This window comes from Vanacampus margaritifer, chromosome 4, assembly GCF_051991255.1.
Source record: "Vanacampus margaritifer isolate UIUO_Vmar chromosome 4, RoL_Vmar_1.0, whole genome shotgun sequence".
Taxonomy (NCBI): Eukaryota; Metazoa; Chordata; class Actinopteri; order Syngnathiformes; family Syngnathidae; genus Vanacampus; species Vanacampus margaritifer.
Window position 1 is genome coordinate 23,018,880 of NC_135435.1, and position 23,805 is coordinate 23,042,684.

The following is a 23,805-nucleotide window of genomic DNA, read 5'->3' on the forward strand; positions in this document are numbered from 1 at the left end:
TTGTGTGAAAATATGTGGGTCTCTGGAGAGTTTGACCACTCATCAAGTCATTTGAGTTGAAGGGTTAGCAAAGTTAAATCTTTTTTTAAACATCCTATTCCTGAAAAACACAACTGTACGTATTCTGTTAAATACAGGGGGAGAATGTAATAGGATTACAGGTATACATACTTATTTAAAATTGTGAATATTTTGCAGGATTATAATTTCTATGTGGACAGACAGACTCCACCAAACAGGCTCAAGACCTACCTTTTAACTAACAGGCCGGCTGCATACAGGAACATCATCAGATAGAAGAGGACACGTCACAGCTGTCAGCTTCTGAGAAAGGCGGCATCCAACGTCGAAAAAAAGAGGTAAATACAATCCTTATTGTCTTAAAAAAATAAAAAAAATAATGAAAATACCTACTTATTGTTTTTAATCGACTTTTATAAATCTTAACGTCTATTTTGCGTCTGTTCTTTTATACTGTATTGTATCTTATTCACATTTATATTCCGAGGTTTGATTTGATAATTTTAGCATTCATACTGTAGGGTGGTTATGTTTAATAGTTGTAGCTTCCACATTTTTTTTTATTTATTTTTTTTACATATTCTGTTTTAGTAAAATTTTATTACATTTTAAATGTTTTTCCCCCTCAGTGTTTCCTCGGAGGGAGCCCTCTGCAGTGGAAGCGGTGGTGGTCCATGGTCGTGGTCCTGTTTCGCTGCGAGGCCCCGTATTAGGGGTTCATCGTAAAGGTTGAAAGGTGATTACTGCTCGACTGGCACTTCAATCAGGCCTCTATTTGAGACCTGACATTTAAGGGCAGATGGGGATTAGGAAATGATCATACCACTACAGTTTTTGAGGAAATCGATTCCCTAATGTACGATTTTACAAAAATAAAATGCTTTTGTAGCATTCTAAAGTATGACTGAAATGAAAAGAAAAAAAGATCTGTTAAAAAGGTTAACAGAAAAGGACGTCCTATTTAAAAAAATAATGTTTTTAAAAATTATAGTATTTTATTTATTAATACTAATATTTTTTTCTGCTAATCTTATTTATTTGCAAATAAAAGTACCATAATTGTTGAATGAAATGAAATGGAATACATGACAATGATGGCATGTTGTTTACCCTCCATATACAGTATATTATACTATACTATACTATATCGTGCAATCGGTATTACTACACTAAAATTCACTAGATAATTTGAGAGGTTTCACTTACTCCTTCAAACAGAGTAGACAGTTGACAAGCTTAATCCCTTCAGTCTTTGGGTCAGTCTCCAATAGACACTATTAGTTAACTAGGGTAAAGACAGATTACCCCAAAAGCCTTATCACTATTGTCTCCAATATATCCACAGTGGCAGTGCATCCTTAATTATTGATGAACATTTTCTCAATGTTGCTGTATCAGTGGCATTTTTGTATGGAGGAAGTCTTCTGACCGTGCACATTTTCCCGTTCCCGTGGCTGTTTGGGATTTTACTGCAATGACAACAAAGTGTGAGTTTTCCCGGCTATCTGTGAATAACGGATCAAAACGTTCTGTGTATTACGGAACGTTACGTGATTTGGGTCCATTACCCTTCCCCTACCTTCAAATGTTTTCAATCCAAACTGTAAATTGAAGTGCTTGGTACCTGAACTTTGACATCCTCTGTATGACTGAAGATAACTGCTTGGTGACTCAAAATAGAGCATCATCTGCATTAAAGGTACTTTGTGGAGTTGGTCACTTTTTTTTTTACTTGTAACTGCCACCCTCCGGCCTAAAGCATAATTGTCTCTGTTAAGCTCATGCATGGTGAGCGTGCGAGTACGTGTGCTCAAATAAACTCTTCATTTATTCAGTCTTCTTTGAATCTGAGCTGGTGTTTGCGCTGTGCTCAAAGCCGGTCTCTTGTTGTTGTTGTTTTTTTAGTTTCTATCACAATTGTGTCGTGTGCTAACACTAAATAACGGCGGGGATGAGCATGTCGTCACCCTGCACCACTCATTTATATACTTTATTGATGTTTTTTCATAACAGTTTGATATGTCCCTTTTTGTTGGTGGCCCTTGAATGCACCCTGAGCGAGGTAACGATCAGAGTGGAAGTGAAATTTGTTTTTCTTCCCTTTCGAGGCAGCTAATAATAGCCCGTGAATTCTACTTTGAGCTATTACATAACATTTATTATTGTGTGTAGATGCCAAAAGGTGAGTTTAATGACTTTTGTTCATTTAACATTACGGGTAGTGCCGGTGCGCATATTTGTCTGCCCAAGTGAGATCTCACATCAGTTTGTGCTAATGTGTTTAGACTACTACTCTCTCAGTTGGCAGCACGTTTATCAGCCTGTTGCTCACAATACAGACATTTGAGAGCATCGTCTGCTGTACGTACATATTTGAGTGACGGCCGAATATTAGTGGGTCATTTTCAGCGCATTCCCTAAGGCAGGGCTGCAGATCAAGGAGTGGCCAAATGTGGGGGTGGACCTAAACGTTAAGCCCCGCCCACACCCAAGCGCCTTTTATTTTTATTTTTGCGTGTCATATTTACAAAACATTTTTTTTCCACTTTACAGATCGTTAAAATATAAAATGGATACAGTATTGGAAAAAGGAAAGTAAAACAGCAGCATCTGTATCAATGTTCTATTTTAAAATAACAAATGCGTACCATATTAGAAAGATATACTAAAACGGGCAGCTATGTCACTGATTTGTATTAAATATGAAAGTGTATTGGAAACAAAATAAGTGAACATCAATTTATTGTGTCCCTGCTCTGTATGGATCATCACATTTCTATCAGAAATCAAATGAAGCAGTAATATATGTATCATTTGTATTAAATATGCAACACAATATAGGGAAATAAGTAAGTAAAACAGCATTTTTTTATTGCTCTGTATTATAAGAAAAATATTGTGCCCTGCGGTTGGCTGGCAACCAGTTCAGGGTGTACCTCGCCTACTGCCCGAAGCCAGCTGGGATAGGCTCCAGTGCCCTCCACGACCCATGTGAGGATAAGTGGTTAAGAAAATTATAAGAAATATGTATTACAATGGCTTATCTATCACTACTTTATGAAATAATATAGTCACCAAAACCATCACTTTTAAGAGGGGATAAAGGGTTAGGATTAGAGAGAGCAAGCCATTTCTCCCACTTTTGATTGGTTAATAATTTGTAAATGTAACAGACCAACGTGGGGCTGACCTAGTATATTTATGAAAAAATATTCAATTGACCAATTTCGAAATTGGAGTTGTTGGTTGCCGGCCTGGCACCAGCGATATTAGCAATATAGAAAGATGATCTCCATCTATCCATTTTCTATACCACTTGCTTTGTAATAAATATCAAATATGCATTAGGGGAAAAAAATAAACAACACCATCTATTGGCTCTCCAATGCAGACTTTCCATTTTATAATATTGAGTGTGTGCAAAGCTAATACAGTACTGTTTGTGGATTACATGAATGCACTCAACAGCATCAAGATGATTACTCATCAGCGGACAATGACTAATGACATGCGCACAAGCCTCTCCTCTCCATCTTCCCTTTTTTTTTTTTTTGGAATCATCCTCCCACCCCCAGCAGCAGCAGCAGCAGCAGCAGCAGTGCAGTCAGCTGCGGGTCACATGACTTGGCTGTCTGCTCTCACTGAGCATGCTCCAAACCCGTTAGTGTTGTCAGGCAAAATACACTAGACGGCGGTCGGAGCGGTGAGAGCTGCAGTTGACAACCACACTGGCTCAAATCGCCGAGTGATTTTCGATGAGCTTACTGTCGTCTGTGTTTGCAGGCGCCAGGTTTAAGAGGCTGAGGCGAGGACAGCATCCTGCGTCGCCATCCTCTGTGAAGGTAAATATGGCTGGAAAAGGTTGGGGGGTGGGGGTGGGGGGTAAAGCGCTTGGCTGCGTTTTGTGCTAAATAATCATCATGAGGAGAAATGAGGACGATGGCGCTCTTTTGGTATGTGGCTCCACAAAGCCGGTGATGGTGATGGGGGTGGTTGCACGTCAGGATGCTGTGTGCATCGGAGAGACTAAAAAGGATATTTTCATATTCAGGACATGACAAGGTAGAATTCTGCTATGAGGAAGGTCTTTAAAGTGACGCGGCACACAAAGACAGCATGAGTCTGTATTGACGTCTCTATTTGGATTTTGGATCAGCATCCTCTAGCGTAATGCTCTGTAGTGCTGCTAAAGTGCTTCATGTTTTGGTTTGTTAATTATGTAAATGGTCTTTTGCATCATAGCTGTGCACAGAATTTGATAAGGCAACATTCATTGTTGAACTCACCAAAGCAATGTATGCTGGAACGCTGTTTTCTTTTGTCATACATGCCAGCTTTGTAGTTACAGCGGAACCTGCCACAACACCGACAGAGGATTTGTTTAGATTTCAGTAACAATGGATGGTAATATAATAATAATTTGTTTTGAGGGCAAACTGTCACCTATATAGAAATATTTTGGGGGCCTCAGTTTAGATAGTGTTGTGGAGTAGATCTTTTCCTCCGCGTGTTCGTTTTCTTTCGGGTAGTGAGAATGTTGGTTATCTGGATATAGGCTGGAGATCGATGAACAGTTCCTTCGAAGCTTTTATTTCTACAGAATATTCCGGGCACAAGTGAGTTACAGACAATGGCTGTAGCCTCTCACAAGTGCGAAGATTACAGAGGACTTACAATATTCTTATACTATCTTGAAGGGCGGTACCACACAGTTTCCAGTAAACAGTTCAACCGGAGTTGACCGGACCTACACGATAACATTTGAGGAATAGAGGAAGTTTTTCAGTCATGACTGCACCTGGCAGAAATTGCGATAACACTCACAAAGATACATCCGCAGAACAAAGCTCTACTGAGGAAATGAGGAAATTAAAACAGTTATGACTAAATCTGTGCAGAAGACCCTCTTCAATAGGTATCGATATGCAACGTTTCGAGTTAACATATGGTGCACAATGAAATAAATAGTTTGTGCACAGGTGTGAGAATGTATTCACACAGCACAATAAGGCACTTTTCAGTTACCGCTGTACTGACTGTTTTGTCATTTATGGCTATAGTGTGTTTCATGCAAATATTTACAGTACTGTGATTTTTGACTTACCTGCTGCTCAAGTTTAGGTTAGTTATACGCTGTTGAAAAACCGAACAACCACTGTAACTTATTGACATTCTTATTTGTCATACAAAGTGTACAAATAAGTTATTTTGGCTGTTAAAACAATCTATAAATCTCAAAATAGTTTGTAATGTTAATGGAAAATGAGGAAGGTGTAACAAAAGTTACGGTACCTCACAAGCATTTTTTTTCTTAATGGTTGTGAGACAAATATAATAAAGATATAACCGATATAGTGTAAAATTTATATCAACAATAACAAAAAAAATTAAAAGAAAAAAACAAACAAGTGAGGGCACAGAGCCTACCTATCACATTGGTGACTTGCAAAATAAAAGCTAGCAGCTAACGTTTGTCATTTTCACTACTGTAATATCATCTGACATGGCATCAAAACTGCACATAACTCCCAGTGTATATTCGTTGTCTTCTCTTACATTCGTCCATTGAGGCTTCTGTAAGTGTTGCAAAAAAGCAAAAGTCCAAAATTCCTTTGTTGTTAATTGCTGTTTGTTCTTTGGTGAACTGATGCCTCCTGAAGTATGCTTAACTAAAGATTAACGACCATTGGTTATTTAGTTGTTATTTAAAAAAAAGAAAGATCAAATGTATGAATGGGGGAATATTTCTCTGAATATTCTCAACTCCGAGTAATGTGAGTGACTCAACAATGACCTCTGCTAGTTGCAGCCACAGACTGCTTCATGACATGATTAATCAACAATCAATTGCACGCAATCTACCAAATCCTTAGCAACCACTGGATCGATAATTATGCATATATACCTAAATGTCACTTAAAAAAAAAAATCCACTTCTCCATGCCAGCAAATCTGGAAAATCTCAATTTTACCAATGCGCTGACATAAGCAGAACTACTATTTTTTACGAGTCCATGAAAAGGTGAGCCAACGTGAAAAGATGTTTTTTTTTTTCTTCCTGCGGAAAAGACACGACGTAACACAAAGACAAGCCGAGTGTTGAACATCCAGCACCATTCTCCCATGCACACACTCTCCACAGTGATTAATGCCACTCTGAAAAGGAGGCAGAGATGGCTGTTGCTAGGAGACAGCAGGAAGGTGGAGTGCAGACGGTTTAAAGGAGAGTTCGCCGACAAAAGTGTGTAATCGTGCGAGGTGGCCTCTTTGTTTGCCCACCGCCAGCTTTTTATGGGTCTGTCTCTCGTACCAAGGTGTGCAAGACTTCCTTCCTTCCCAGCTGCGATGGTTGGCACGAGGCCTAAAGCTGTCTGATTGAACCCTGAGAACAGCCGAACTGATGGTAAGCTATTTAGCTTTTTGATAGCATTACCCGCTTTAGCTAAATGCACTTATTCTGCCAGCCAACTTATGAGTACATCAAATAAAGGCTATTCATTCAATTGGACCTCAGGGGAATTTGCTTAGATTACAAAAAAAACCAAAAGGCTGGTTATTTTTAATCACTTTGTAAAGTGCAATCTCTGTTTACTGGGTTTGGCTATATAAAGCTATGTTCAAAGCCCTTAAACAGATAAATAGCGTGACATGTGATGAAAGACGCAGTAGGAAATGGTTGCAGTTTGTATTCACACCAATGCTTCCTTTATGATGCCCACAGGACATCAAAGGCCAGTGTTGGACCGACGAGGAATCCGACGGGGAGAACGAGCCGGAGCAGTTCCTGTACGGTATCCAGGTACGGAGGCGCAGGATCAGTCGTTTGCTGCTGTTGGCGTTGGGACATAATTAACCTTGTCATGCCAGATGGATAGTTTTGTAACGGAGTTTGTTGCATAAATCCATGTGGGATAGAGTCATTAGAAAAAGTTTGTGAAGGTGTAAGCAGTAAAAAAAAAAAAAAAAAAAAAGGGAAAGTGATTAGACGAGATTTATATGACTAGTCGGATCATAAAGTACAGTTTCTCGCCAGCCTCTTTTAAAGCGGTTAGAAGAAAACTTCTTTGTCATTGGGGTAAATACACTCCTCAACACTGATTTAAAAAAATCGGAGTGACTACTGTACACGCGATGAGGGGGGAAAAAAAGTGTCTCACTTCTCTTACAGTGTGTGGTGTACTCTAGTTGACTGATACTGCACATCACACGCTTCCTCTTCTATGAAACAGTAGATGACGTTTGTGTGGTAAAAACAACACACACACACACGAGGTACAAGGTGTTGGCATGGTGAAAGAGCACTGAGTTTTCCTGCCAAAACTCGTCTCTTCTCACACACCGAACATAAAGCAAACGCCCCCAGATCTCTTTCTAGTCGTGCTACTTGATCGTCTGGCCCAAATTGAAGGGGAAAATGAACAGTTTGGATTTAAAGTATATATATAGTAACATGTTATACAAAAGCTTAACACAATCACTTTCTGTTCTCTTCGTGTCTGGCAACAGCACAAGCTTCAGGTTGCTTCCTGGTTTGCCCATTTGTTCAGTTCTTGGCCCATCTTAATGTGGATGACATCAAGTACAGAAAGATTTGTTGACTTTAATCATATGAGACTATTTGTGGTCATTAAGTTGGTCGGCCCAACCCGTTTCAAACCTGAATTCACTCTTAACACACCACAGACCACAGGATGTAACATATTCTGCTGTTTGTTGTCCATAAGGTTGGGCAAAATCAGGACAAAAATGGTCCGATAGTTTTTATGTGTGACTTGACTTTTATATAAAAGTTTCTTGATACAAAAAAGCTACAATGTTTTTTTATGTGTATACCGGACCTTGGCTGACTCAAAATTACAAATAAAGTTTATTAATACAAAAAAAGTTAGTAATCGACAAATACCTTTGCATGGATAAATCTAATATGATTCTAACATTAGGATAAAAAAAAAATACTCACAAATACAATAGATCATGGATGTGAAGAGTAGTGAGCAGTGGTCATTTGACATCATCATGAGACAGAAAAAAACAAAACTGTCATTTCAATCAGATTTGAGACAAGTGTACAGTATGTTAGATGTGCCATTATTATTATGATTATTTTACCTTTTGTGTATTTTCTCCAACTCTGCGATTTCAACAAGTCAAGTGTTTTTTTTGGTTTGTTTGTTTTTATAATTATAAATAATATATATATAATAATTAATAAAAAGCAAATCCTTTGCTCAGCATTACAAAGTAATAGGTGGTGCTTTGTATCTTTGCAGAGCACTGTTCACCTGTCACGATTCAGACACCTTTTAAAGCATTATCCCATTCCGCAGCGATTCCATATTTCAGTGTAACTTAACGATCCCAATCTGCGTTATCGTCCGAGACCTGTAATTGAAATGAAAATCCAGTTAGAGGGCTCGGAGCTCGTCTCTATGCTGCTGTAGAACATGAAAGTAGAGGGGAAAAGATAAGCATGAAATGTCTTTGCAAGCTGAGGCGATCAAGAGTCTAACTTAACGTCTCGATGGCGAGTCATGTGGACAACTGTCAGGCTGTCAAGTAGTCCGGGATATTTTTTAGCCGGCCAGCAGAAGTGCATTGATGAGGAAGATGATAAATATACCACTTAAAAATATTTTCATCATTTTATACTCTGACAACAGTTGGGTCAAAAGTAACCCAATTATGGATAAAAAATGGACCGATCCGCTTTATGGGTCAATTTGACCCAACTTTTTGGGTTGTTTTATACGAAATGACACAATTTTTGACCCAAGTAAAGGATCTGACCAATATTTTTGTTATTTTGTTTTACAAAAAAAAAGACCCAAGTAGAGGATAGGTCCATTTTTTAACCATACATGGGTAATTTTTGACCCAACTGTTTTTAGAGCGTGAACTTGCTAAGAAGTGGACTGCTCTGAAGCCGGCAATGTCGTTTCACACATCGATTTGGCCCCTCTCCAAAAAAAAAATAATGTAGCTAGTCACTAATGATATAGTGATTCACTTGCCTGGTTTCGGTGCAGACAGTGTGGGTTCGATTATAGAGATAATCGTGACCCTGAGGGGGCCATGGCTTAGACAAAAATGCAAAATGGCAACTTTGCAAAAACAATGGTGGCTATAATGGCAGTTTAATTAGAACAGGATAACATCTCAACAGTTATCAATTTTGTATTCCTTATTTATACACTTCTTGTCATTATCAAAACTAAAGTAAGGTGTTGTGTAAATCTTTTGAATAGCTTTTGCATAATCATGAAAAGTAACTGATTAACTCTACTGTATTGCCATTTTGATTTTTTGTCTAAATATGGATGTAATGATACATGTTTCTCCCTTGTCTAATATGTGCTGCATGGTTGACGGCAAATCAATGTTTTTATGGCAGGGGAGTTGCGCCGCTGACCTCTACCGCCATCCTCAACTCGATGCAGACATTGAGGCAGTAAAAGACATCTACACCGACAGTGCTGTCTCCGTCAGGTACACGCACGCAAGCGCGCACACGCGGGCCTGAACCACTCGGAATGATCCCATGTCAGCGCCATGAAAATTGTGCAGCTTTTGTGTAATCCTGAACAAACAAGAACAAGCCAAAATATTTCAATCAAAACAATACCGCATACCTCATGTTTTGGAGGCTGGCAGAGGTCAAAAATCAGTGTGAATAAACACCTATCACTTGTGTCTTTGATCAGGGAGTATGGCATCATTGACGACGTCGACATCGATCTTCACATTAACATTGGCTTCCTTGATGTGAGTCAGCGTTCAAATAATTTTGCAGCGCCGCTGTTATTCTTCTTGTGCACATCTAGCCAACACAATGCATAATGCAGCTCATAGTCCCAAGTTTATTCATGTGAAGAGAAACTGCCCTAATTAGCAGGCTAACGTTGTGTATGTGTGCACGTGTATGTGTGTGTGTGTGTATATGTGTCTGACTCAGGAGGAGGTTGCAACAGCTTGGAAAGTAATCAGAACAGAGCCCATTATTCTGAGACTCCGATTTTCTCTTTCTCAGTACCTCGATGGGCCCGGTGAGTAGAGATGTCGTTGTTGATGTTGATGACGCTTTTTAGCAATTTGTGCCACGCGCTGAGCGTGGGAGGTGAGTAGCACGCGTGCAGCGCGAGGAGGCAGAGGAGGCTCGGGAGAAGCGTTTGGCGCGACTGCCCTGTGTAATCATGTCAGTCATCTGTCTGCAGAGCCATCGGTCGATGTGTTCCAGCCTTCCAATAAAGAAGGATTCAGCCTCGGCTTGCAACTCAAAAAGTGAGTTTTGCCATGTACATGTATACTGCATAGTTGTAAATGCTTTGCTTTGTAGTGATGACATACACTGTAAAAAAACAACCAAAAAAAACTAAAATAACAGATTTTGTTTAATGTATATTTTATTCAATTTTACAGATTGTTCCTATATATTTTTTTTTATGTTATTCAATTTTCCAAAATAGACTGATCTAGATCTGTGACATACACAATATTTCCGTTCTTTTTTTCCGAGAAAGGCATTAGAAATACATGTACTGGTATTTAAAATATGTTCACAAACAGGCCCAAAATCGCGCAGGCAGTGGCCCGCTGAAATTGGCATCTCTTTCTGGAGAATACATACACTCCTTAATACAACTGTGATTTCACAATTTCAGTTTCTGCATCACAGATCAGTCTATTTTTTATGTTAAAAAAATAAATACTACTACGCATTAGTATAGTGTTTCCACATGCAGGTCACAAATGAAACTACTAAACTACACTGAAACTGAAATGTAATTATGGGACTGCTGAGCGTAGCAAGCAAGCAGCACATATTACTATCCTACAAAAATGGGTTTATTGCGGTTATTATATCATCTTCCACGGAGTTTTCCGCTTAAATGCGGCCCGTACTGTAGATCGCACCGGGACAAATGAGGTATCAAACGATGCGGCTCGATCTGACTCGGTGCAGCATTACTTTTCTAGGAATTCCGAGTTACCATGGCGACGCAATTCCCCAAAAACTCCCAAAAAACTCCCATAGGAAATGAATGGAGAAAGGGGGAACAAATTACAGATCAAGCACCTTTTTCCAAGACACGCTGCGCACGCACACGTTATCCGACCGATACGAATTTTAGCTCATTTTGTAGGAATTTTTCCCATCTTTAGCTCAGTGTCAAAATCTTTTTTAAGGAATGTAAGCTCTCCCCTCTGTGCGGGTTCAAAGATAGTGAGCAAACAGCAGACAAATAGCCTTCTCCCATTGTTGTGTATTGCAAGTGCCAGAGTGGAGCAATTAACTTTAGAGTGGCGGGAACAAATAAATGTACTTTATTGCAGTCCCATTCAAAATTTCCGTGGTAATTTTTCTAGTTATGGATAGTATTTGTCTTTCCTGTCAATAAATCTCATGTCGCACTAACCTTTTCCTGCTTGACACCCTCACCTGCCTCTCATCATAATTGACAGGATCCTGAGCACATTCACGTCCCAGCAGTGGAAGCATCTCAGTAATGAGTTCCTCAAGGCCCAGCAGGAGAAGAGGCACAGCTGGTTCAAAGCGGGCGGAACCATCAAAAAGTTCCGCGCCGGGCTCAGCATCTTCTCTCCAATCCCCAAGTAAATTTCTCCTTTCTTTATTGCAAGATATTCCGCATGTTAGGCTGTTGATCAATATTCTAATGTATTCAACTCATGATAAAAGTCAATTTCCTGTGTATACAGTCCAGTAATATAATGCATGAACTACTGTGGAACGTAGTTCCTGAAATCCGAATTTCCCTTAAAAAAAATTCCCGTAGGAAATATCATCTGTGTGGATGTCAAACTGTTATGTTTGCTTCTTTAGCACTCACAGGTCATGTCCCACTGCATGTTCAACTGTTAAAAAGCATTTTTAAAATTTTGAAGCCGCAACATACTATCAATAAGGTTAACCATTAAAAGAAAATATTTTTTAATGATATAGTAGTTATAGAAGTTTACTATTAGGTTTTTGTTTTGCTGGAATAGCATTATTTTTTCATAAAACAACGCTATTTTAGCAGAATTATTAACAATTAATGGCACTTTTCTAGCACTCTTCGTGACGCCAAAAAATGCATTATTTATTACTGGCATATGTGAACAGTCATTATGAATGATGCGTTTTGTTTGTATGGAACAATTAAACACGAGCAGACACTGCTACAGACTTTGCAATGACAAAAACAGCATTGTCTCATACAAAGTAAACAGGAATTGCTACAAATGATTTTTCTTGTGGTCAAGGTCTCCAAGCTTCCCCTTGATTCAAGACACGGTCCTGAAAGGGAAGCTGAGCGTGCCTGAACTCCGCGTGACCCGCCTCATGAATCGATCCATCTCATGCACCATGAAGAACCCGAAAGGGGAGCTCTTCAGCTATCCGCCAAACAGCCAGGTTAGTGTGTCACACACACACACAAAATATGGCATTCTTCACTTTCCTATATAGACAAATGTCTTTGGACACACAATTTTCTTTTATTTTACTGTGCCTGAATACTTTTGTTTGCATAGTTTATACCGTATTTCCTCTCTATAATGGTTAGGGGCATTTATTTTATTATTATTATTATTATTTATTTATTTTAACTGATTTTATGTATGCATTTATGCAATATTGAGCAGGAATACTGTACATCATATTTTTCATACTATAACACTTTTTTTTTTTTTAATGGTCTTGTGACTTATACTTAGGTGCAACTTGCATATTTAAAATTAGAGCTCGGACTGGCACCCAAAAGCCCATATTCCCTAGGCCTAGGGTGCATTGTACGGAAATGTACACCCTAACACCAATCTGAGAGTCTGTGTTCGGCGAGGCAGGGTGTGGAACGAGATTTGTCTCAAGACTACAATGTTCACGTGTTTTACAGATCCACAAATATATCCGCGATTTTCACATGTTTCAGATCCACAAATATATCCACAATTGACACTTCTGTTTTTTTTTAACGTTGTGTTTTCATTTATCATGACTTGCGTTTATGGAACAGCTGGCACGCGCATTGATTTTTGTGACAAATGTCAGGTCGTTTCAAGATATTCACACATGCAGGTTCCAAATATTCACAAAAGACCCGTCCCACCTCCGTCTGATAGGAGGTTGTTGCTGTCACTATTTAACGTCAGCGTGTCATCGCCCATTTTTTGTTTAAAAATTGGAAATTGAAATACACAAAACTAGCCATTATCTGATCTTCTATGTTTATTTTGCACAAGTTCGGGAACAAAATACGACCATAATGTTTTTCTCTCGCGGGAAACAAATTAACCCGTGGGCAGTATTTTATTTTGAAATTCTTGGTCAGAACCAAAAAAAAGCCAAAAAATGGTCACAATAACGCCTAGGGGTTAAGGTTGTATTTTGTTTCCCGATTTGTATTAAATAAACACATATAGAAGAGTTTTCGATTTCTCAATTTCCAATTTAGAAATAAAAAACTGGCGATGACTTATTCTCTAGTGTAAAACTATTAGAGGAAGTACGGTATCTGTGTACTTTTTATTGAAACCCACTGTGTAATGTTCCCTTCTCTCATCAATCACCGCCATCCCTTCACCCTCTCCATAATGTCGTATCGTTACCCATAATGCTTTGTCTTCACTTGACTCATCAGACCGTGGCGGTCCCGGCGGCCAGGGCTCCTGCACAGATCACCACCAGGCAGCTGATTGAATTGTTTTTCTCATCCCAGGCGGGCGGACACTGCAAGAACATTCCCACACTGGAGTACGGCTTCTTAGTACAGGTGCAATACAATCTCCTCACTGTTTTTAATGTACTGTACTTGACACTAAGAGGTTACTATTTATTACGACTCATGTAAGTGACTCCGTAGCTCTGGTGATTTTTACATCTCAACACTGGATTAGGGAGTTTTAAGCAATCGTTTTCGCCTGTGTGTGCACGTGTGTTTGTGTTTTCTCCGACCAGATCATGAAGTATTCCGAGCAGAGGATCCCCACGCTTAATGAGTACTGTGTGGTCTGTGATGAGCAGCACGTCTTTCAGAACGGATCAATGCTGAAGGTATCAAAAGAGACAGATCCACACATAAGTTGTGGCCAAGGTTCGAACATGAACTTAGTAATGGTAATGTGAAACGCTAAAACACAACCCGCACAAAACTCTTACCTTTTGATAAGCTGTTAGCATGGGAAGCTAAATGCACACTTTCATACCACTCCTTGTCAAACCACACAGACAGATGGAATACACGACACCAGTCACAAAAGTCTAAATCAGATTTCTCTGCTCACAAAACTTGGTCGGTACCAGCTCGAACTGCAAGTTCTATTAAACCCAAGTCTCAAAAAACAAGAAGCATGAACATCCCTGACTATCATGCCACTGTTTTTAACACTGGACAAAAGTACTCTGACACAGTCAAATGTTTTTGAATGAGTCTGCTTAATTGACAGACACCTCTAAAGTCCTGCAGGTTTTGGAGGTTTCCCTCTTCCAACACAAGCTGATTCCAATCAGCAGGATCATTATCAGGCTTATGCAGAGCTTGCTGATGAGCTGATCATATATCAGCTGTGTTGGAGAACGGAAACATCCAAAACCTGCAGGACTGCGACCCTCCAGGACCGGAGTTTGACACCTATCCTCTTCTATTACCACCACTTCTTATATAAACTCAAAGGAAAAAATATATACTCAACAAAAATATACACACTTTTGTTTTTGCTCCGATTTTTAATGAGATGAACTCAAAGATCTAAAACTAAAACTCTCAAATATTGTTCACAAACCAGTCAAAATCTGTGATAGTGAGCACTTCTCCTTTGCCGAGATAATCCATCCCACCTCACAGGTGTCACATATTAAGATGCTGATTAGACACCATGATTAGTGCACAGGTGTGCCTTATACTGCCCACAATAAAAGACCACTCTGAAAGGTGCTGTTTTGTTTGGAGGTGTGTGTGTGTGGTGGGGGGGGGGGTACGGTGCAAACAAATGTACTCTGTATTTTTTCTTGTCTGTACCTTTCAGAGTGGTCATTTATTCTGGGCAGTCTAAGGCACACCTGTGCACCAGTGGGATGGATTATCTCGGCAAAGGAAAAGTGCTCACCATCACAGATTTAGACTAGCTTATGAAGAGATGATGATATTGTATATGTGGAAGAAGTTTTAGATCTTTGAATTCATCTCATAAAAAATGGGAGCAAAAACAAAAGTGTTGCATTTTTATTTTTGTTGCGTATAAATCCATGTCGAGAGTTAATGCTTTGATGCTGGTTTTAAAAGAGCTGGGATGAAAGCTATAAAAGAAGCCCAAAGGATGTGAGTCTCACAATGAATGACCTTAGGGGGGCCGGGTTATGTATGAGATAAGAGCTAAGAGCTATGTCATTGTTTTATGTACGTTATGTCATTGCTGTACTTCCTTTATGCAGTTGCATATTGAGTCCAGCAAGGGGCTTTCATCTTGGGCATTATGGGGGAGAAAAAAAGGCTCAGTTAGGCAGTGTTGAGTTGCGGAGACATACGTTACTCTTATCATGTCTTACCGTGTCTCATCCAAAGTATGAATGGACTCAAGCGGATTACTAACAACCTGGATAAAACACACGTAGAGATGCGCGTAAGCAACAAACCGCACTAACATTGTAAACAAATGTACTCTTTTTCGTGTCTCTTAAGTGTTGGTTACACTAATTCTTTTAACAGGTTTTACTTAGAAATGGTGCAAATAAAATGAACTGTGTAAACAAATGTACTATTTCACGTGTGTAGCCGGCGGTGTGCACGAGGGAGCTGTGCGTGTTCTCCTTCTACACGCTGGGTGTGATGTCGGGGGCTGCGGAGGAAGTGGCCACGGGTGCCGAGGTGATAAGCAAACGCACACGCATAAAATGCTACGTTGTATGAGTCAATGTTTATATGACAGGGAGCTACGCGACTAAACTAAGTCATTAAATGTGTTCGATAATCCCAAAATGCAATTGCACGACCCTAAGAGACTCCTCCTCCTCAGTCGTCGTATTTCTTTTTCCTTTCTCCAGGTGGTAGATCTCCTTGTGGCCATGTGCCGAGCTGCGCTTGAGTCTCCCCGCAAGAGCATCATCTTCGAGCCTTACCCCTCTGTCGTGGACCCCAATGACCCCAAGACGTTGGCATTCAACCCAAAGGTCAGCAGCCCTTGAATTCCTGTTGGATGAACGGCATTTACATAATGTACATTTTTAGGTATATATATATATATATAAATATATATATATATACATTAAGGTACATTTCAAATACATAACCTCTTGATTAGAGAGATAAGTGAGAGAATTGATGAAAGAAGGGGATTTATTGATCATTCTGAAGCCATTTGATGTAATTTTCTCTGTGTGAGCCTGAGTCCATTGAGATGTAATTATAACATATTTTGCCAACAATAACGAAGATATCGTAATATTAACATTCAGCTTTGGATAACCACATTTGTTCTGTGGTATTGGTGACATTTTTTTGTCAATGATTTGATAAGTAATTTACAAGCCGTGCTACGAGATAGAGCAACTTCACTGTAAGACTTATTGGCTTATGACCTAATTTACCATTGTGCTTATCCTTACAGTTGATTTTAGATGTGTGCATGTTATTACCTTTCTTTCGTCACATGTAAATGCTGCTGGGCTCCACCGATGAACACAGAAGAAGAATTATGAGAGGCTGCAAAAAGCGTTGGACAGCGTCATGTCTATCCGGGAAATGACCCAGGTACAATTAGCAGATCGCAGCATAATGTAAAATATACTGAAAAATAGGTCCTTTTATTACAGTACCGTGTATTCACTATATCCTGATGTGGCTATTTGCATTTTGGCAGTTAAGTGTTTGTATTAGTTTTGCTGAATGGAGCACATGCTTGTGTGCTTTTGCCAGGGCTCGTATTTGGAGATCAAGAAGCAGATGGACAAACTGGACCCTTTGGCCCATCCCCTGCTACAATGGTGGGTGGAGAGAACCTGTTATAAAAAAAAAGGAGCCATGTGCTCTTTCTTGCAAGTTAACAGCCTTTAAATTTGCCTGGAAAATAATAGCAGATGGAGATGCAATGGAATGATAAATAATAAGCAACTTAAAGACATAATCTGTTTCAGATAAAAATGGTTGCCTTTATAAAATTTAAAAAAATAAAATAAAAATAAAAAAGAGAGAGAGAGAGCAATGATGATGACATGTCAAATCGGTAAAATTACCGAATGAACAATACTGAGCTCTCCAGAAGAAAAAAAGCGAAAAAAAATAAAAATGGTTGCCTTTGATTTACTTTAACCTTTATTAACTGTACAAGCAGTGTACGTACGAACGGTGTTACTAATAACATTTTATAACTATTTTAACTGTCATGTAAGTGTGAAAAGATGGTGACTGATATTCAGTAAATGACTGAGTAAAAGCAGCTAGGACAGCGACACGTGTACTTGTTTTGTTGTTTTGCTACTGCAAATGTACTTTGCCATTCGAGTTTAAATTCTATTTTCTATTCTGTGGTTGTCGTCGTAATTTTCTTCGCTGGTGCCCTTTATGTGGTGACATAAAAAAACAAAGTAAAAGCAAAACACGCTTTTACATTAACATCTCATCTGACATAATACACAATGACTGATCGTCCAATTTTCCATTCGCACCCTATATTAACTGAATAAGTCAATCACATGGACATACATAGTTTTCCACAAGAAAATGCTGATATTTTACTTCCTTAAAAAAGCAATAATTTGAAATAACTTGATTTGACTAGTGTTGCATTGATTGTTTTCGTTTTGTGTGTTCTTCCAGGATTATTTCCAGTAACAGATCTCACATTGTCAAATTGCCTCTCAGTAGGGTAGGAAATCAAAATCCCCTCCCATCCTCTATTACCAAACAGGTTTTGCCTTGTGTAATTTGAGGGTTCAATTCTCTTTCCTGTCTCATTTGGTTTCCTCTTTCATGCGGCGATGTCGTCATCATGGTAGCAACTGAAATTCATGCACACCTCCCACCAATTCCTGCTGCTCAGCAGCCCTCCAGCCAAAGAGGCCCGTTTCCGCACTGCCAAAAAGCTCTACGGCAGCACCTTCGCCTTCCAGTGAGTCTGCTTTTTGCTCCCTCCCATCAGTGACATCCCTTTTGCCACCCATGCAATGTTTTTGTGCGGCATCACATTGGACAGCGTGCTTTGTTAGTGTTACATAACAGCCTTAGTACATGCCAGTGGGCCACGACAACAAACGCCACCACTCAGCAGGTGCATTTTCCCGGGACGTTTGAGAAGCCAGAAAAACGTGATGGTGAGATCAGGACTTGGAACAAAAGGCACATGAAGCTCTGATGAGTGTTTTCACACATGCTCCATTTGGGCACAAATACAGTACCTATAATATACAGTTTACTGTAGGTAACTGTCCTCAATATGAACCCATTCATAAAAAAATGTTTGACTGTTACCTGTAGTAGTGTTAATGTCGTCAGCGAAACAAATTTTGTCAACACACATTTTTCACCGCACTGAAACTAGACTAGACTAAAACCCTCATTAATAAATAATAATTGGGACTAAATGTACTTCATCTAATAAAAACTGGACTAAAATCTATGGACATTTTAGTTCATGAACAAAGATGAGATGAAAATCATATGAGTTTGTAAAATCTTGTCTTTGCTAGTCTGTCACTGCGACACTGTCATGTGACACAAATCTGCAGCTAGCAATTTCAACATGCACAATAGGCCAGACAGGAAGTGGACTCACGGTGAAAAGTGAAAAGAAAAAAATAAGTCAATTATAGTTATAACGTAAAATTAATCCAACGGCTATAGCGTTCCAACAATAATGTAAATGCGAGCGCTAACTAATACTGGCTAATTTACTAGCTCATAGCATGGAGCCATAGTAGCCACTTGTTGATATACTGTAACTGTGTGTCAAGTTGTTTTTCATCAAAAAGATGAGAGAACGTTTTATGTGAAATAGTTTTAAATCTGAAATGTTTAACATAATCTGCTGACAAAAAATAAATAAATACAAGGGTTAAATGATTGTCCTGACTAAAACTAGACCAAAATGTTGACAGTTTTTGTTGACTAAAACTAGACAAATTAAATTATGTTTCTTTGGACTAAAATAAAGACTAAAATGCTAGATTTATAGTCGACTAAAAATGGACTGAATAAAAACAAGATGAGGATGACTAACTATGATTAAAAACTGACAAGCGTGATTGAAACCGGACTAAAAATGGCGGATAAAATTAACACCAACCTGTAGTGTGTCAGCATAAAACTTCAATGTTAGATTACTGATCTGGCAATATATTTTCAAGTAATTGTTTCATCAATAGATAATTGTTTTTATTGTCAGTGGATGTCTCACTACAGCGAGTTGCATCATTGTAAAACAGTAACAATGTTAATTAAAAATCGAAACATTCCTTTCTGTGACAGATAGCAGATGACCGAAAGCAACTGCAAAATATAGTACAGTACCCAAAATATAGCACAAATAATTCTGTAAATAAAACCACCTATTTGCTTAATTGTTTGGAATTAATATTGTTACTGCCATAGGTATGGCATTTCTTAAAGAGGAGCCTTTTTAAAAAAAAAATATTATTAGTTTTAATAATAATGAATTATATATTTAATGAGTTTTCCACAAAAACATTGACATTTAAAATAATACACATAGTCACGATCTACATTATGGAATATAATACTGTGTATTATTCTATATTGAATTATGGCCTCTGTCACTCACTGAAGGGTAGAGCTTTGCTTTACTCACATCCATTTTTCTAGAAATCTGCACATACAGTACAAATCCAGTGTTTGTATATATGACACAGTGATACAATAGTTAACTAGTTGACTGTGAAGTGAGTCACTTCCACACATCCACACTTAAAAAAAAAAAAACTTTGTGTGTTTTTTTTTTGTCTTATTGTACTCCACATCCAGGACAGCATTCACATGCCTCTTTTCTCTCACCCCCCCCCCCCCCCTACACTTGCTCTAGTGGTTCCCATATAGAGAACTGGCACTCTGTTCTGAGAAATGGACTAGTCAACGCCTCTTATACCAAACTGCAGGTACGCAAACCCTGGCAGTTTGCCTTCTCGGACCGTCAGCCTGCTTTGCAACGGAGCAGGCTGGCTGTCCGGCTGATTCATTTTTGCAGTTAATAGATGCCAGCTTCCCTTTTGGGCTGCTTTGACATTTGCACTTCAGCCAGCAGGGTGTACCGGCAGAATTTCCTCCCCCCCCAGCCAGAGTGTGCAACAGTGGATGCCACACCTGTTGTGGCATCAGCTGTAATGCAAGCTAGGAGGCTGCCTGTGCACCCTCTTGGGGTGAACCACTTAGAGCACGGTGTAGGTTAGGTCTGACGTTGCGGAATGCAAAGGATAACTGGATCCATAGTGAGTATGGACTTCTCAGAGAGCTTCCATTGGAGGAGGTCAGTAACTAAAAGCCAACGTGCTCAGTAAAGACACACCATACTTGGACAAGATGATGACAAGAGCTGATCTTTTTGTGTGTGTGTATTTTTTAGGGGTGTCAAAATGAGTGCGTTAATTTAAAGTTCCTTTAACGACAATATTTTTTTTTAACGACCGCCCCTTACTTGGAAAACCTGTACCGGGGGAATTTCAGTCGCAACGCTGCAGACATGTCCACATCAAAATTTAGCAGTAATACATTTAATAAAAATGCATATTTACCATTGTATTTTAAAATTTTAAAAATGTGCAAAATTTCACAAGTTACTTCATGTTAAAGATTAGATAGCTCTTAATATGAAAACAAAAATGCACTGAGCTGTGACCAATGTCTTACAAAGGCTATTATGCCATCTAGTGGCAGAAAAATGACCTCAACACAAATCAATATCAAACTCGTTTTTTTTTTTAATCGTACAGTACATCTTTTTAATTTCAACTCAATTTTATTAATTATTATGAAATTACTGTAAAGACGCAGCCACATTTCTATTAGTTTAACATTGTTTCCGCTTTCCATATCGTGAGTTAACTATTGAAGTCATGCGATTAATTAAATAACAATAATTATCTGGGTTAATGCATTGAACCATTACAGAAAAAAAATAAATAAATTACCAACATGGCGATGTATAACTTTCCAACATGAAATATAAGATCAAATATCTGTACGTGCCTCACTAAATCAAAAGGCATTCGTGAATGTTTGTTTACTTTTGCGATCCAACTCTTCTCAAGGACGTAAGTGATCAAATTAAAGGAGCGATGAATTCCGCAGCCTTCAGAAACATCTCATTTGCACAACACAAGTGCTTGGAGACGCGCTGAAAATAGATTAAACTCTGCTTCAAAGTCAAATCGGGAGGTTTATTTATAAACCTTGATGATCGTTCATGTCGTTCTGATGGCTTTAATTTGTGCCTTCTTTGTTGTCAAACATTTAAAGTGTCAAATCGCCTCTTCTCTAACACTTTCGTCAACTTATTCGCTCATTCTGTCTGACTTTCTACCTCTGAACCATTGCACAAAACGACTCACCTCATCTTAGATTTATATTTTGCGGCTCAAGGCAAGGTATTTGGAAAGCACATTACATTCACAACTAAATGCAGCTTCACCATGTTTACTTCCAACTCGGGGTTCCACCAGTTGGCCCAAGTCTGTAGATCTCAAAGCCCCGCTGGGTTTTTATTCAGTCAGCATTTCTTGAATATATTCAGGACCCAAACCATTCAGTGATTTTTAGACCAGTAGCAGAATTTTGAAATCTATTCTACAGCTGACTGGTGACACGACGTGGCAGATTTAGGACTCAGACGCAGAGATAGGGGTTTGAGGCCAAGGCAGATATTTATTAAACACAAAAAAAAAACTCCTCGTTTAGAGGGAAAAAACAAAGGCTATTAAATGTTAAACTAAATGCGCTCCAAAAGGAAGGATGTCTAAACTACAAACAAAACAATATCACTCCTTAACTAAAACTATACAAAGTTCCAAACCAAAGTTCACACAAGAGACAGGACAACAAGGTTGAGGACTGTGACTGGCTTGAGTGGCTCTGACGAAAACACTTTGGCACAAGACAGGGGAGATGCAGACCATTTAACACAAGAGGGAAACAGGTGGAGGCAATCAGGAATCAGGGTTGACACCTGACACCACATGAGGAAAGGCAAGTGACCTGAAACGAAAGGAGTCGGAATTTTCAAAATAAAACAGGAAATGACAAGACAACCTCACCGCGGTGTGACAACTGGGAGCCGGTGTAAAGCCGTAAGGACTGTAGTGATATTGTTCTGATCTGGCTTTGTTTTGGTCAGAACTGGAGCTGCAGCGCTCTGAATGAGCTGCAATTGTGTGGTGTTCTTTTGAGAGAGTCCAGTCAGGAGACCGTTACAATAATCGAGTCTGCTGCCAATAAAAGCATGGATAAGCTTCTCTTGGTCTGCTTGGCGCATGCAGTCCTTCAGTCTGGATATGTTTTTCAGCTGATAAAATAATTGATTTGATATGACGGATGAAAGTCAGGTCACCCCAAGATTTCGAACTTGGTCTTTGGTTTCTAAAGACAGTGACTGCAGGTGTTTTCTAACAGCAATCCACTTTTCTTTACTGCCGAAAACAATGACCTCGTTTAGCTGAAGGAAATTTTCGTTTATCCAGTTGTTAATTTGCTCTAATGAGTGACACAATACGTTTATTGAACTGATGTCATTTGGGGACATTGATAAATTCAGTTGTGTGTCATCTGCATAACTATGATAGTCAACATTGGCGTTCTGAAGCATTTGACACAAAGGTAACATATACAGACTGGAACAACAGGGGTCCAAGGACTGACCCTTGAGGGACTCCACATGTCATGGCCATTCGATCAGATTCAACATTTCGAATGCTCACAAAGTAACTCCTCCAAGTAGGACCTGAACCATTTTAGGACCGTTCCATTTAACCCCACCCACGTTTCATTATGATCAATCGTGTCAAATGCTGCACTGAGGTCAAGTGGCACAATTCAACTGGACATACTGGATATACCGGTATATGGAAATACTCAACTAGATGCTTCATAACCAGCCTTAGATCATTTTATCATTATTATGAGTTGCATTTTTGGTATGAAAAGTGACAATTGGATTGACTGATACAGTGGAACCTCGGAGTTTGAACGTCTCGGAATTCGTACAATTCGGACTTCAACCAAAAAAAATCAGAGTAAAAAATGCCTCGGAGTTTGAACTCATTTTCGGAGTTCGAACACCCAAGCAAAGCAAGCTAAGCCGAACATACCTTGAAAACGGGTAGCCGAGTGAAGCCGAGCAAAGAACTGAACTAAAGCTAGCATTAACATAGCATTTATCATCCACTGATGCCATCACACCACAACAAAAAAAAGTAAGGTATATTTATTGTTTAAATACTTTTGCTGTATTGTAGATGTAAAAAAACATAAATATAAATTAATTTAGGAATTTTCTGTTTTGGGAGCTTGGAAACGGATTAATTGCATTTACATTATTTCCTATGGGGAAAAATGTTTCGGAGGTTGAACAATTCGGACTTTGAACACTTCGCAGGTACGAATTATGTTCAAACTCCGAGGTACCGCTGTAGTTGAGTTTGATTCTGTGCTACACTGATCCTTCCTTCTCTCCGCTCTTTCCAAACCAAGCTGCATGGAGCAGCATATGGAAAGGGCATCTATCTCAGCCCCATCTCCAGCATATCTTTTGGATACTCAGGTACGAATGAGTCATTTCGCAGCCCCTTGTCCA

At 39.1% G+C, this 23,805-nt stretch overlaps 1 protein-coding gene across 4 annotated transcripts in view; it reads left to right on the forward strand.

Moving 5' to 3' along the window:
• LOC144050364 (protein mono-ADP-ribosyltransferase PARP6) overlaps positions 1-23,805 on the forward strand; it is a 28,347-nt gene that overhangs the window by 1,307 nt on the left and 3,235 nt on the right. Inside the window, exons 2-22 of one of the 4 annotated variants that reach the window (XM_077563523.1) lie at positions 199-359; positions 651-757; positions 3,805-3,863; positions 6,336-6,424; positions 6,743-6,820; positions 9,413-9,507; positions 9,723-9,783; positions 9,974-10,064; positions 10,233-10,299; positions 11,482-11,631; positions 12,283-12,433; positions 13,659-13,790; positions 13,976-14,071; positions 15,789-15,881; positions 16,058-16,183; positions 16,698-16,763; positions 16,929-16,996; positions 17,829-17,877; positions 18,008-18,120; positions 20,047-20,119; positions 23,703-23,772. In XM_077563523.1, the coding sequence (XP_077419649.1) occupies positions 6,422-6,424; positions 6,743-6,820; positions 9,413-9,507; positions 9,723-9,783; positions 9,974-10,064; positions 10,233-10,299; positions 11,482-11,631; positions 12,283-12,433; positions 13,659-13,790; positions 13,976-14,071; positions 15,789-15,881; positions 16,058-16,183; positions 16,698-16,763; positions 16,929-16,996; positions 17,829-17,877; positions 18,008-18,120; positions 20,047-20,119; positions 23,703-23,772 (1,582 nt within the window). In that variant the 5' untranslated portion in view covers positions 199-359; positions 651-757; positions 3,805-3,863; positions 6,336-6,421. Of the gene's footprint in view, positions 1-198; positions 360-650; positions 758-1,297; positions 1,509-3,625; positions 3,725-3,804; positions 3,864-6,335; positions 6,425-6,742; positions 6,821-9,412; positions 9,508-9,722; positions 9,784-9,973; positions 10,065-10,232; positions 10,300-11,481; positions 11,632-12,282; positions 12,434-13,658; positions 13,791-13,975; positions 14,072-15,788; positions 15,882-16,057; positions 16,184-16,697; positions 16,764-16,928; positions 16,997-17,828; positions 17,878-18,007; positions 18,121-20,046; positions 20,120-23,702; positions 23,773-23,805 lie in introns of those variants that run through there. The other 3 variants (XM_077563524.1, XM_077563521.1, XM_077563522.1) reach the window with 3 other exon arrangements.